This window comes from Hippocampus zosterae, chromosome 9, assembly GCF_025434085.1.
Source record: "Hippocampus zosterae strain Florida chromosome 9, ASM2543408v3, whole genome shotgun sequence".
In the NCBI taxonomy this organism is placed as follows: domain Eukaryota; kingdom Metazoa; phylum Chordata; class Actinopteri; order Syngnathiformes; family Syngnathidae; genus Hippocampus; species Hippocampus zosterae.
In genome coordinates, this window is record NC_067459.1 from 4,992,351 (window position 1) to 5,008,307 (window position 15,957).

Below are 15,957 nucleotides of genomic sequence, written 5' to 3' on the forward strand. Positions count from 1 at the left end.
CTCTCTCTCTCTCTCTCTCTCTCTCTCTCTCTCTTCCTCAATACATACGCAACACAAGCACACCCCAGTCACCAGCAGAACGATTGGCCATGCAGAGATAAACATTCACGGAATAAAAGGTAGGAGAAAAACGAAAACAAATCTATCCACTTGCACTTGCGGAGGTTTTAAGAAATCATGCTGACATCCATTATTCATTCAACATGAGTGGTTTTCTTCTACGGTGGTCCTATTTTTGACGACAGGATCCTGATGTGTGGGAGCCATTATAAAGTGCTTATCACATTTTTCAACGGACCGTAATGGATACCTATTCTAGGAAACTGTCACCGCGGATAAAAGTGTATGTTCCAGAAGCAGCGCCAGTCCATTTGCAGCGACTTGTCTTGATTAAAAAAAAAACTCATCGATTGTTTTTCTTCTGCAGAATTCCCGTGTATTTCTGATCCTGTTTCTTCAGCTCTAATTGACATGTTCACTATCATTTTTTTCTCCTTCACAGATGAGAAGGAGGACACTGTGCTAGGGAGTTTGCCTCTGCTCAGTTTCAGGATTGGAGGAGTGCAGCCTTCGGATAACATCACCCGCAAGTTTGCCTTTAAGGTCAGTGACATCCAAGCAAGGGACGGATGGTGCCAAGAGGTTCATGTTTACAGTTTGATGTCAGGAACGTAACTGAGAAAAGACATCATTATTTTCTGCAATACTCAATAATAATGAAACAGTCCAGAAAATATACTTTGGATCATTTCTTTCTACAGATATGTTATACTGCAATGTAGAAATATGCACCGGCAGTTTTTCCCACAATATGTGTTAAATTTGTAAAAAAAACAACAACAAAACAATCTTAAGTGCATTGCGCAAGCAGCATTTAGTGAGGTCTAAGTGCGTTCTTTGGTTGCATTGCTGTGGTTGAACAAAGGATGATTGGGACCTGATTTGCGAATACTGAAGGTGCTGAGTTCATATTTGGGCCTCATATGGTGTAATTTATGGCTAAAAATACCCGCTTGGGTACCACCTCTTCTAATGAAGCGTTGCTGTCTTCGGAGTACAGGAGCTTTATTGTGAAGCATGCAATTATTTTGCTGTTGTTTTGGTGGGGGGGGGGGGAGTAGGGTCAGAATTATAGTGTTTACTATATTATGTTGTGCAACTTCATTCTTCACAGACATCTGGTCGTGGTCTGCCATACTTGTCCTTGGCTCAAATGAAATCTCGTAATAATTTATTTGCACTCTGCGCATGCTTCGTGTGGTGGCAAGCAGGTTCATCAAGCTATTAACCAGAAAATGGCCTCCTTCAGACATAACTGACTGGTTAGGTGTGTATGGGAATAGTTAAATCAACTGTTAAGCATTACAGTCCAAATAATACTCATTCTGCATCATCTGCCGTTAGTCTCTCTGCATGCCATCACGTCTGGCAAAAAAATGAAAGCCGGGTGTGACAGAGAAAAACTCTCAACTAGTTGGCTTCAGCTTTAGGATGGTGTTGATCACTGCTGGTGTGGAGGATTTTATGAATAGCCTCCTGACTACCAGTAGTTCAAATTTGTCCTGTGTAGAAGACATTTGTGAACCTAAATATCTCCCACCCAGTGCCTCCAATCACATTAACTACCTTTGTTACTCTAAAGAGGACATTCAGTGCTTTCCAATGATACCAAATTTGCAGGGGTTAGAAAAAGTAAGAAAATGGCTTCCCTCAGTGCAAGCACTTTTTATGGGAAGAGGAAAAGTAATACTTTTTATCAAACGCATTTTGTCTTGAAATGCTGTTGGCATTTTAATTATAAGACCCTTATGAACACCTAAAAGTGTTGTTTGAGTTGTTTCAAGTGTATTTGAGCCTGTTTAAAAAAAATATAGTGGGATTTCAAAAATTCCTTTTGGAGTAGTCCAATTACTTCACATGGATTGGGGAATTTCAAAATAAATGTGATTGGACAACATTTTTTTCCTGGTAGTCAGGAGAATAGGCACAATAACTTAGATTCTCTCTCTCTTTCTCTCTCTCAGTTTCACTCTCTCTTTATCCATCCATCCATCCATCATCTACCGCTTATCCGGGGCCGGGTCACGGGAGCAACAGCTTTAGCAGGGAAGCCCAGACTTCCCGCTCCCTAGCTACTTCTTCCAGCTCTCCCCGGGGGGTCCCGAGTCGTTCCCAGGCAAGCTGGGTGACATAGTCTCTCCAGCGTGTCCTGGGTCTTCCTCTGGGTCTCCTCCCGGTGGGACATGACCGGAACACCTCACCGGGGAGGCGCTCAGGAGGCATCCGAATCAGATGCCCAAGCCACCTCATCTGGCTCCTCTCGATGTGGAGGAGAAGCGGCTCGACTCTGAGCCCCTCCCGGATGACTGAGCTTCTCACCTTATCTCTAAGGGAGAGCCCGGACACCCTGCGGAGAAAACTCATTTCAGCCGCTTGTATCTGGGATCTCGTTCTTTCGGTCACGACCCATAGCTCGTGACCATAGATGAGGGTTGGAACGTAGATCGACCGGTAAATTGAGAGCTTCGCCCTTTGGCTCAGCTCCTTCTTCACCACGACAGACGGATGCAACGTCCGCATCACAGCAGACGCTGCACCGATCCGCCTGTCGATCTCCCGCTCCCTCCTACCCCCACTCGTGAACAAGACCCCAAGATACTTGAACTCCTCCACTTGGGGTAAGATCTCCTCCCCGACCCGGAGGGGGCACTCCACCCTTTTCCGACTGAGGATCATGGTTTCAGATATGGAGGTGCTGATTTTCATCCCAACCGCTTCACACTCGGCTGCGAAACGCTCCAGTGAGAGTTGGAGAGCCCCGTTTGAAGGAGCCAACAGCACCACATCATCTGCAAAAAGCAGGGATGCAATACTGAGGCCCCCAAAACGGACCCCCTCAACGCTTCGGCTGCGCCTAAAAATTCTGTCCATAAAGGTTATGAACAGAATCGGCGACAAAGGGCAGCCTTGGCGGAGTCCCACCCCCACTGGAAACGATTCCGACTTACTGCCGGCAATGCGAACCCAACTCTGACATCGGTGGTATAGTGACCGAACAGCCCGTATCAGGGGGTTCGGTACCCCATACCCACGAAGCACCCCCCACAGAACTCCCCGAGGGACACGATCAAACGCCTTCTCCAAATCCACAAAACACATGTAGACTGGTTGGGCGAATTCCCACATACCCTCAAGGACCCTGCTAAGGGTGTAGAGCTGGTCCACTGTTCCACGGCCGGGACGAAAACCACACTGCTCCTCCTCAATCTGAGGCTCGACTTCCTGACGGACCCTCCTCTCCAGCACCCCTGAATAGACTTTACCAGGGAGGCTGAGGAGTGTGATCCCTCTGTAGTTGGAGCACACCCTCCGGTCCCCCTTTTTAAAAAGAGGGACTACCACCCCGGTCTGCCAATCCAGAGGCACTCTCCCTGCTGACCATGCGATGTTGCAGAGGCGTGTCAACTAGGACAGCCCCACAACATCCAGAGCCTTGAGGAACTCTGGGCGGATCTCATCCACCCCTGGGGCCTTGCCACCGAGGAGCTTTTTAACCACATCGGTGACTTCAACCACAGAGATAGGAGAGCCCACCTCAGAGTCCCCAGGCTCTGCTTCCTCTAAGGAAGGCGTGTTGGTGGAGTTGAGGAGGTCTTCGAAGTACTCTGCCCACCGGTTCACAACGTCCCGAGTCGAAGTCAGCAGCGCCCCATCCCCACTGTACACAGTGTTAGTGGTGCACTGCTTCCCCCTCCTGAGACGTCGGATGGTGGACCAGAATTTCCTCGAAGCCGTCCGGAAGTCGGCTTCCGTGGCCTCACCGAACTTTTCCCACGCTCGGGTTTTTGCCTCGGCGACCACCGAAGCCGCGGTCCGCTTGGCCAGTCGATACCCGTCAGCTGCCTCTGGGGTCCCACAGGCCATAAAGGCTCGATAGGACTCCTTCTTCAGCTTGACGGCATCCCTTACTGCTGGTGTCCACCAGCGAGTACGGGGGTTGCCGCCGCGACAGGCACCAACCACCTTACGGACACAACTCAGATTGGCCGCCTCAACAATAGAGGCACGGAACATGGTCCACTCGGGCTCAATGTCCCCCGCCTCCCCTGGAACATGGGAAAAGCCCTGTCGGAGGTGGGAGTTGAAACTCCTTCTGACAGGGGATTCCGCCAGACGCTCCCAACAAACCCTCACTATACGTTTGGGTCTGCCAGGACAGACCGGCATCTTCCCCCACCATCGGAGCCTACTCACCACCAGGTGGTGATCAGTTGACAGCTCCGCCCCTCTCTTCACCCGAGTGTCCAGAACATGCGGCCGCAAATCCGATGATACAACTACAAAGTCGATCATCGAACTGCGGCCTAGGGTGTCCTGGTGCCAAGTGCACATATGGACACCCTTATGTTTGAACAAGGTGTTCGTTATGGACAATCCGTGACGAGCACAGAAGTCCAATAACAAAACACCACTCGGGTTCTGATCGGGGGGGCCGTTCCTCCCAATCACGCCCCTCCAGGTCTCACTGTCATTGCCCACGTGAGCATTGAAGTCCCCCAGCAGAACAAGGGAGTCCCCAGCAGGAGTACTCTCCAGTACACCCTCCAAGGACTCCAAAAAGGGTGGGTATGCTGAGCTGCTGTTTGGCCCCTCACCTAGAACCTGTTTGCCATGGGTGACCCAGGGGCATAAAGCCCCAGACAACTTAGCTTCTGGGATCATTGGGACACACAAACCCCTCCACCATGGTAAGGTGACGACTCACGGAGGGGTGAGTCTCTCTCTCTTTATTTATATATATATATATACACACACACACTCTATCTATCTATCTATCTATCTATCTATCTATCTATCTATCTATCTATCTATCTATCTATCTATCTATCCTTATATATCCTGTGTATATTTATACCCGCGTGTGTATGTGTATCTGGGTTCATCGACTGTTTCGATCTATTTTTAATTCTCTTCTGTTTTTAAGTTCTGTTTGCTAAGGCAAATACACGTGTGTCTACTTGACACATATGGCGAATAAAAGCTTTCTGATAGATTATTAATGTCGCATTGGTCTGATTAGTGACAATCAATTCTGTTCTTCGTTCTCAGAGTTCTTTCATGATATTTAAATGATATCGTACAGAAGGTGGGCAAGTTCAAGGCTGAAATATGTTCCTTCTGGCAGCTCTTAGCTTCTTCCTTTTAAGCAATTTTTTCACCAATTATCAAGAATTCTACCTATTTTTAACGAGAATTTTTCTGAAAATATTTCAATTTAGATCGCTGAGTAGGTTACTTCAAAGTCTTGGTGATTTTTACATATCACTTTATAATAAACTACATCCCTAACCATAGACCCGTACTGAGATGAGATTATGCCAAAATGTTGAAAAGCATGTCAGTGGCATATCCAACATGTTTGTGGTGTGTGTTTTTGCAGGGCTTGCACATTCTCACATGTTGTTAGGTCACATTATGGCCTTCTCATATAGAAGTTGCACATTAGGTGGTATTGGGGAAGTCACGAACACATCGATCTCCAGAAGCAGCACGACAAAGTCACCCAATGACATGCTACCGAAGTCTGAATCTCTGAGTAAATCTTTTCAATAGATAGGAATGTTCGTCTTGTTTCCATATCTGCATCCGTGTGAAACACAAAGCAATACATTTTGCCAGCCCTCTATATTTGTTGCAATCAGTTTTTGTCATTATGAGACCTTTCAGAACATTTTGTTCTTTTTGTTGACTCTTATATTGCATGTTCAGCATGGGAGCAAAGTCCAGCACATGTAGCCATTGCACACACACACACACACACACACACACACACACACACACACACACACACACACACACACACACACACACACACACACACACCCTCTTACACTTGCAGCTGGCTCGGACTGCCTGCCATGGAGTTCATTTCATCGATGTTCCTGATTGGACACTTCGTACTGTGTACTGTCTACTGTCACTGTTAATATTAACAGAGATCAATTGCATTTGATGCACTTTCAAACATTTTCAAATATGAAAGCATACGCCACTGAGTAAGATATAAATGTATCAAAGACTAAAATCTCGTGAAGTGTTTTAATTGCCAGCGAAAGGTAAACCTAGAAATAATATAATAAGATATTTAAAGATGTCTAAGTCCGTTTAAAGCTGAACCAAAGGGAGCGTGGACAGTTGATCACAGAAAACGTCTAATTTCAAACAAACAGAACATAGTGAATCATCACTATTCCTTGGGCTTAAAGGGAACCACGAATAGCAAAATCTGGCATAATGAGCACATTAGTGTGGCATGGTGCACTGCATGTCATTGTTGTAGAACCAGTAAAAATACAAATTAGATAATGGGGTTTAACTTATTGATTGTTGATTGCTCCACAGAAACGTTCAGACTGAAAATGGTTTACCATTTATAAAGCGGAGACGAGAAGATTAGAACTGAGAAAAGTTCCCTTTCCTTCAAGTCATCAATAATTCTGAAATCATCGTATTATGTTGCAATTAATCCATCCAAAATAAATAATAAGTAATACTTTCTCAACCCTGCAACACTGGAAACGTCATTGATTTTTGCATCAATAATGACACAATTTGATTTGAAATGTGCAGCGCTGTGGAAGAGTGGTTCGCACTGTTGCCTCCTAGCAATAACATTCTGGTTTTGACTGTGTCATCATTTACCTGATGTAACAAAGGGTCTCTCAATTTTACAATCTCCCCCCCAGGCTGTCATATAGAGGGATCATGTTCCAACGTGTCTCTTCCAAACTGATAACTGCCCGAACTACTTCTGCCTCTGACATGTAATGTATGTAAAATGACCCTCACATGACATGAGAAAATAAACTGAGGGAGATATGAACCTCCAAAATCGATAATACAGAGAACTGTTCAAAAACAAGATACATTTTTTTTTACAGAACACCACGTAATCAAAGCTTTCAGTATTTGTATCTTTTATTTTCACGTTTTACAGCAATCCATCCACTGATCATCAGTTGATCCTTTCTTTGATACTTTGATAGTTTGTATGAAAATTATATATACTGTATATATACCTGCATGGGTTTTCTTTGGGTATTCTAGTATTTCTAGTATTTCCTCCCACATTACAAAAACATGCACGGAGGGTTAATTGATCACTTTAAATTATCCACAGGTGGGATTGAGAGCACGAATGATTGTTTGTCTAAGTGTACCCTGTGATTGGCTGGCAACCAGTTCAGGGTGTATCCCGCCCACTGCCCGAAAACAGCTTTGATAGTGTCCAGCACACCCGTGTGGATAAGCGGCTCGGACAATGGATGAATAGATGTAATACCAGTCATGAGTCGCTCCTGAAAGATTCCAAGTTGCCTTGGAATTACAATTACAAATTCAAATATAAACGGTGCACATTCACCACATCGGCCACGAGCTTTGAAGCAACCTTCTTTGAAGTTGGTCGTGTTTTCCCGGTGCTTTGTGCTGTCATTTACCGTCCTCCTAAATACAACAAAGACTTTTTAAGCGACTTTTCAACATTTCTTGCGGAAATCAGGCTGAGATATGATTGTATCCTCTTAATGGGGGATTTTAATATCCATGTGTGCTGTCCAGAAAAAATGTTAGCAAAAGACTTCTTAAGACTTATCGACTCTTTTAATTTTGTGAAGTATGTGACCGGCCCCACACATGAACAAGGACATATTTTAGACTTTGTCCTTGCTCATGGTCTACCGGTGTCAAATCTGGAAGTCCTTGAAAATGGGATTTCTGATCACATGGCAGTTTTATTTGAAGTAGTCTTATCGCATGCTGCTGTGAAATCTGGCGCTCCTAGTTGTAAACGCCAAATTTTTAACCCTCGCACTGCTAGTCGTTTCTCTGATGCCTTTAATAACCTTTGCGTACCCTCGTCTAACACAGAGGAACTGACCTCTTGGTTCGACTCATCATGCCGTGCCATCCTGGATTTGGTGGCTCCTTCAAAAACTGTGCTCCCAAAACCTAAACCCGAGCCATGGTTTAACGACATTACCCGCGCAGCTAGGCAGGGGTGTCGCAAAGCTGAACGCAAGTGGAAAAAAGACAAATTGCATGTCTCTTATCAAATTTGGAAAGACTGCTGGGACAAACTGCCACCTTCAGAAGCTCTCCGATGACTCTGCGATTGTTGGCCTCATTACAGAGGGGGACGATCGGGAGTACAGGGGACTGACAAAGGACTTTGTGGACTGGTGCCAGCAGAATCTCCTCCAGATCAACCCTAGGAACACTAAGGAGTTGGTTGTTGTGGATTTCTGCAGGAAACAGTCCTCACCAGCACCGATGAACATCCAGGGTATGGACATAGAGAGGGTGACCTCCTACAAGTACCTTGGTGTTCTTATGAACAACAAACTGGTCTACAAACACGGATACCCTGATTAGGAAAGGACAGAGCCGACTCTTCCTACTCAGGAAACTGAGGTCTTTTGGGGTTCAGGGGTCGCTCCTTAAGACTTTCTATAACTCGGTGGTGGCCTCGGCCATCCATTATGGCATTGTCTGCTGGTCAGGCAGCATCTCAGTCCGGGACAGAAAGAGACTGGCGCGACTGTTCAGGAAGGCCAGTTCTGTCGTGGGTTGCTCCCTTGACACTCTGGAGGAGGTGGGCAACAGAAGGATTCTAACTAAGCTAAAAGCTATGATGGCCAGTCCCTCCCACCCCCTCCAGCCCGCCTTGACTGCACTTGGTAGCTCCTTCAGCCAGAGACTGTTACACCCGCGCTGCAAGAAGGAGAGATACCAACGCTCGTTCCTACCGACTACTGTCAGGCTGCTGAATAAAAATAACAATAATAATAATAATAATGATTAAATGGTGTGAAAGACAATTCTAAATAGCACTGCGATTTATCCATTTTGTGTTTATATTGCACTTAATTGAACGGTGTTTGTTGTTTTTTTTTTTCTTCTTTCTACCTACATTCTTGCTGCTGGAGGCTGTAAATTTCCCCAGTGTGGGACAAATAAAGGATATCTTATCTTAAGAGAATATCTGTATATCCTTATTCTAGCTAACCATCACAACCCACACACACTATTTAAAACGATAGATTCTGTACTCAAACCCCCTCTGCCTACTTGCTCGGATTCTTCCCCCGAGATCTGCAACAGATTCCTTTAGTTTTTCATTGATAAGGTCTATACAGCTAGGACTCCGGTCTCAAATACCGCATCTGACCCCTCTGTCCATGTTCCATGTTCAGCTGTACTAAATTCTTTTGAAACTGTGTCCTTGGCGCTTTTGGAGGATGTAGTTCGCCAGACGAAGCCATCTGGCTCCCCTTGCGACTCTCTTCCCCCGCACTTCTTTCAGGAGGTTCTCCCGGGTGTTGGCGCATCGGTCTTGGATATCATCAACAGCAGCCTCTCTTCTGGTGTAGTTCCCCAACAGTTTAAACATGCTGTGGTTCAACCCTTGATCAAGAAACCTGGTCTTGATCCAGACGTGTTGTCAAGTTTCAGGCCCATTTCCAAACTGCCTTTCATTTCCAAAATTCTGGAAAAAGTAGTGCACATGCAGTTGAAACTTTTCTTGGATGAACATAACATCTTGGAGATCTTCCAGTCAGGTTTCAAGATGATGCATAGCACGGAGTCAGCCCTGTTACGCGTTTCTAATGACATCCTCCTGGCAAATGACTCGTGTGTCTAGTTTTATTGGACTTAGCTGCAGCATTTGATACAGTGGATCACAGTATTCTGCTGACTCATTTGCAGCACTTGGTGGGCATTGGCGGCAGTGCTCTTGAGTGGTTTAGGTCCTATCTAGCTGTCAGAACCTTGTGTGTCAGCCTTGGCTGCTCTGAGTCACGCACTGCTCCGCTGTCATGTGGTGTTCCACAAGGCTCAATTCTGGGGCCTCTGCTGTAATCGCTGTATCTGCTCCCATTGGGTTCCATCTTAAGGAAATATGGTCTTCCCTTCCACTGCTATGCAGATGACTGCCAGATCTAAGACTCCTTCTCATTAAGGCCACTCCTATCCTGTCTGGAAGAAATCAAAACCTGGATGGCACAAAATTTCTTGAAATTCAAGGAAAAGAAGACAGAGGTGATATTGTTTGGTCCCAGTGGCCCTTGTACATTCCATTCTGTAGACTTGGGCCCCCTGTCTCCTTATCTTAAGTCAACAGTCTCAAACCTGGGCCTTAAACTGGACAGTGATTTCAAACTCGATCGGCAAATTGGTGCCGTTGTTAAATCCAGCTTCTTTCACCTTAGACAGCTGGCCAAAATAAAACCTCTCCTCTCACGTGAACACTTTGACACAGTAATTCATGCCTTTGCCACATCCCGGTTCGATTACTCTAATGCCCTTTACTTTGGAGTCAGCCAGTCCTCCATTAAGCGCCTTCAGCTGGTCCAAAATGCCACTGCTCGCCTCTTGACTGGTACTCGTAAGAGGGAGCACATAACTCCTACTCTGGCATCCCTTAACTGGCTCCCCATTCATTTTAGAGTTATTTTCAAGATCATCCTCTTTGTTTTCAAATCTCTGAATTATCTCGTGCCACCTTACCTCTCTGATTTCATCTGCCCCTACACACCTGCCCGGTGTCTCAGGTCTGTGGACCAGACATCATTAGAAGTACCAAGAACTAAACTGAGGCTCAGAGGGGATCGAGCCTTTTCTGTTGCTGGTCCCTCTCTCTGGAATGACCTCCCACTGAACATTCGGCAAGCCTCCTCGCTGCCCATATTCAAAGCCCTCCTCAAAATTCACTTGTATTCTTTGGCATTCGACTCAGCATGACTTAGATTTGTTCTTGTTTTTACTGTTTGGTGCTTTCTACCGCCTTTATTACCGATTTGTCTTACTGTTTATTGTGCATGTTAAATTGCTCCATGTACAACACTTTGTATGCAGCGATGGCTGTTTGAAAGTGCTCTATAAATACTGTTGACTTGATTTGACTTGATGAAGAGATGTTTTTGCCATCATATTTTTTACTTGCTTCGCTCCTATTAATGGTTGGGCAACATGTGCCACTACATGGTAGGGCTGTGCTGACCTCAGATGACATAGTTTTGTAAATAAAGTCAGTCAGGCCTTTTGATTCATGCTGGCAGAGCACATGTTAATGAGTCATCAATATTACACAGTATAATCCACAACATGGATTTGTCCTCCAAAATTCATGTCATGCCGGTATCTCACACAAATTCCATGGTGCTTATTTAAACATGAGGGAGCAAGGTTTATAGTATCTGCATTTTGAACACCAACTGTTTTAAGCTATTTATTTGTATATAAATTTAACTAACCTAAGGAGCAGGGAAGCAGACGGGTGTTTTATGTGACCAGCAATCTACATCATGCACAAATCATACTTCAATGAAATCTGTGCTCTTGTTAATAGTGAACCATGTCCAACACAATTCCCATAGATGAGTGATTTTGCAACTAATATTTGTTTTGTTCCCGCCAATCTATTGTGGACTTTTCAAAACCTGTTGTACCTGCAACTTTACAACCTGGTTGTTCAGACAGGGGTGTGTCCATAGCCAGAGGATATCTTGTGAGGGACAAAAACATGTCAACTGTCTGAAAGCTTTTCATTTCTTAAGGTGGACATATATTGAATAAAGTTGGGTCGCTGGATTGCCTGTCGAGCCATTCAGGGTAAAATGACACTGCCTAGTAAATCTGATATTAACTGCATTTCCTAACAGCATTTCCTACATTTTAATTTCCTAAAATGTTTCTGAAAGTGAGCCATCTGAAGCTATTGTAAGTGAAGCGTTCTGAATTTTTCAGGTTTGTTACATCGCCCTCCAACAAAATGTTTGTGTGACTGTGAGAACATCTGTATCGTGTGTGTATAGGTCTAATTCACATTAGTTCACCATAGTGTGAAATTTAGGGGTGTGTTTGCGTGACTTGTGTGGGCAGTGCAGGTATGCCTCACCCTCACAGCCTGCAGTTCAAAACAAGTGCCAGCCTGTGGAAAAAAGAGTCATCACACCTTTTTTTTTGGTAATTTTTATTTTTTAACCTGCTGTGATTGGTTGGTGACAAAAATCAGCTAGGATATGCTCCAGCTCACCCACACAACAACCGCTGCATCAGAAAGAAAAAGGATGAATGGATTTTTATTTATTCTCACTCTTCTTCTATAGCAGTGGTCCTCAACTAGAAATGCTGTCGGTCCACTTTTTTTTTTTTTTTTATAAGACCAAGGTCCGGTCCCATGCACGGTGGTCATGGGGAGCAGGGCTATATGCCCATTTAGTATGGTCAAGCCAAGCTTATACAAATCAACACTCCTCACAACCAACCAATAATGGGGTGCATGAAAATAACAATTATTCACTTTGCCAGTACACAGCAAATAATGAGAGGTATTGTGTTGAGGCAGAGGAACTCTTTTATTTGGTTAAGTTGTGCCTGCTTAATAATAGAAATAACTCTTTTAGGGAAATAAGACATTTTTTACTTTAACTTTGTTAAACAGTAGTTGTCTTTTTTCCCCTTAATTTAACAAAAGCCAAATAAAATATTCATTTTACCTAAATAAATACTAAAAATGAAAACAAAAATATTATTTTCATTTGTACAATTCCCCCTTTCAGATACCCTCTAAAATCATTGAAAAATATATCAGAAGAGGATTTAAGAACCATTTTAAATACTGACACAAGGGAGCACAGGAATGTACAGTGTTGTTCTTCCACTAAAGGTGAATGCAATGTCTGAGGCATGCAAATATTATTTGAGGACGCCATTGGGATGTTCATTTAACATGTTGCACACAATCGAAACGTCCCGCGATTTGTCTTGTCTAATTGTCTGTGTGTGGCTCTCCTGTGCTGAAGCTGTGAGCAAACTGTGGCGTCGCGCATGCGTCTGTTTCCTGACACAATTATCCATTTTGAATGCGTGACGCTGATGTATGGGCACGCCTTAAGTTCAGAGGAGCCAATCAGCGCATCGTTATCGCCGACATGCCCCCGTCTCCAGTTCGTCAAACATTATACACACTAGTGATGGGAATTCCGGCTCCTTTTAGAGAGCCGGCTCTTTTGGATCGGCTCCCTAAAATGAGCCGGCTCTTTCGGCTCCCAAATGGCTCCTTAGTTTTTTTGTTGCTTAAATTAATTTAATACCAAAAACAACGTAATATTATGTGTAAAATGAAGTACTAATGCAAAAAATAGACATTATATCAAATATGTATTATTTATATGGCTTTATTTATATTCTTCTGAACATACTCAACATGGAGTGCTACAAAAATAAAAACAAAGTACAAAGAGCAATCTCAAAACAAGGTCGTCAAAAAGTTCCAATCTCTGAATGTGTATATTTATAAGCTTTTAACTATTTACAGTAAAACAACATAAGTAAGCTTTGAATACCACACAACACATTCAATCATCAATCAATCACCTTCCGTACCGCTTGATCCTCACTAGGGTCGTGGAGGGTGCTGGAGCCCATCCCAGCTGTCTTCGGGCAGTAGGCGGGGGACACCCTGAATCGGTTGCCAGCCAATCGCAGGGCACACAGAAACGAACAACCATCCGTGCTCACACTCACACCTAGGGACAATTTAGAGTGTTCAATCAGCCTGCCACGCATGTTTTTGGAATGTGGGAGGAAACCGGAGCACCCGGAGAAAACCCACACAACAAATTATAAATTAAAATTTGTAAAACAAAAAGAAAAAAAGCAGCATCCAGGTAAAGGTTTTAGCTTGTCTTTAGCGAAGATTGGCATGAAGAAAAACCAAGGGCCTCAGCTTTGAGGGGTTGATCCTCTTTCTCCTCTCTGTTAATATTTGCCCTGTTTTGGAGAAGATTCTCTCTGAGGGGACAGATGTTGCGACAACACGCAGCCAACACAAAATGGATGAAAATCCCTTGCAATCATTTTACCCAGTTCCTCATCAATTGTGTTCTCTTTTGCTGGTTTTATAGCTTTTTGCATAAAGTGGCTCATAAAGCTCTGGGTTGTACATCTAGGCAGTTGTGACATTGCAGTAGCAGCAACAGTTGCAGACACACTAGCACCTTCATTAATAGCGGATTCCCTTGCTTGTCTTTTCTCTTCAAATTGTACTGATGGGTGGATATTTCTGATGTGTCTGTGCAGGTTATTTGTGGAGCCTGATCTATGGGATATTTTAACCTTATCTAAACGCTGCCTTTGAACAATTAAATTGAAATGAGTCCATATTTCACTGCGTTTCCTATCCATTTTCTCACCTTTCCACTTTCCACCGTGTTTTTTTTTCACTAACTAGCTCTCTCGTCTCCTCGTCTGTCTTGTTCGCATGCTGTTCAGTGTGCTGCTGTGTGTGTCTCTTCTCTAACCCCTCCCCCTTCTCTAAATTGCAGCGCGTGTGTGCGTGTGTGCGTGCGTGCGTGCGCAACCCTCCCCTTCCGGCTCCCCAATCAGAATCAGTATCAGAATCAGAATCAGAATCATCTTTATTGGCCAAGTATGTAGAACACACAAGGAATTTGTCTCCGGTACAACACACTGCACTAGTATCATCGTAAACAACAAAATCATTGAACCATTTTAGAGTATACCAGTAATGAGGAGCCGGCTCCCATCGTTCACTTCAAAGAGCCGGCTCTTTCGCGAACGACACATCTCTAATACACACAGAGTCGCGCTGCTGCGTCCTCAGCAATTCATCTGTTCGTGCACGCAAATAATACAACGGATAATTTTAACAAGCGATCGCGGTAATGCGCAGATTATAATCCAAAAATAGAAAATGTATAACGTAAAAATCACTTTATAATTTATTATTTTATACAATTTGCCGAGGGTCCGGACAGACGAGGCCCGGACAGAGGAGGTCGGCGGTCCGGGCAGAGGAAGGCCGGCGGTCCGGTCGTGGATCGCGGTCCGCCAATTGAGGAAGAGGGTTCTATAGGATAAAACACTCAAGCTAACGTTAGCTTACTCTGCTCATTTCAGATCTATGGGCGCTTTGTTGGTATAATCTTGAGTCTCCATTTCCCAACAGCATTGTGTTATACAGTATGTTGTATTATACTGGACTGATTACTGATTTAAGTACAGATGGATAAACTCCACGGCCCTGGCATATAGATACAGTATATGAGTTTATACCCCTCCCAAGTTTCATTTGCACAACTTTCATGTGTCGTCCATTGCAGTGACTGCACAATGTGTTTGTGGTTTGTTGTGTACTGAAAAGTAAGCAACTGAAATAACTTGCACGTACACCCTCGTGTGTTCAGAAGTGACATTCACACTCATGTTAAATGAGAGTCAGCCTCGGTTTCATCATTTTTTTTAAAAACCAATGTAGAACTTTTTGCCTCTAATTTCGAAAGGCACCGGTATGTTTGACACAAACATGACACCAAAAGACCACCATACCTACAGTGCTTTCGGACTGTTTTTCTTCAGAACTGGGCCTTAGTCAGGGCATAGGAAATTACGAAGAGTTCCAAATACCAGCTAGTGTTAAAGCAATCAATTTGTCTACTAGAACATCTGAACTTCACGTGGGGTTGATGAAGGCAAAGCAAGATAGCTTTAGCTGTAGCCGACTCTTTCCTCCATTTATTTAGTTTTATTCAAATGGAATTTTGTGTTTAATTAGGATGCCTTTGTGAGATATTAAAATCGGGTTGATGAGGTAAAAACTTTCAAATGTGATCAATATGCAAAAATAAGAAAAGAGAACTAAATACATGAAAACAAAAACAAAAGTCAGATATGAGAAAATAGGTCAATTGCTGCCTCGCTCAGCATTTCATTCATTGGGGCTGGCCACCCAATCTCATCATCTGCATTCATTGGGGCTTTGCCTCCCAATCTCTTGTATGACCTCCTCCTCTGATCTGGCAGCCTGGGGCCCTTCGCCATGGAACCTGCGTTGTACCTCATCAATCTCAAGTTGTGACAGCAGTTGCCGTT

The 15,957-nt window shown here is 44.1% G+C and overlaps 1 protein-coding gene across 6 annotated transcripts in view; it reads left to right on the forward strand.

Annotated features, from left to right (window-relative positions):
* The window catches only part of plekha6 (pleckstrin homology domain containing, family A member 6), a 94,612-nt gene that overhangs the window by 42,090 nt on the left and 36,565 nt on the right, over positions 1-15,957 (forward strand). For all 6 annotated transcript variants that reach the window (XM_052075059.1, XM_052075063.1, XM_052075061.1 and 3 more), the window contains one exon: positions 503-603. In XM_052075059.1, coding sequence (XP_051931019.1) covers positions 503-603 — 101 coding nt within the window. The remainder of the gene's footprint in view (positions 1-502; positions 604-15,957) is intronic.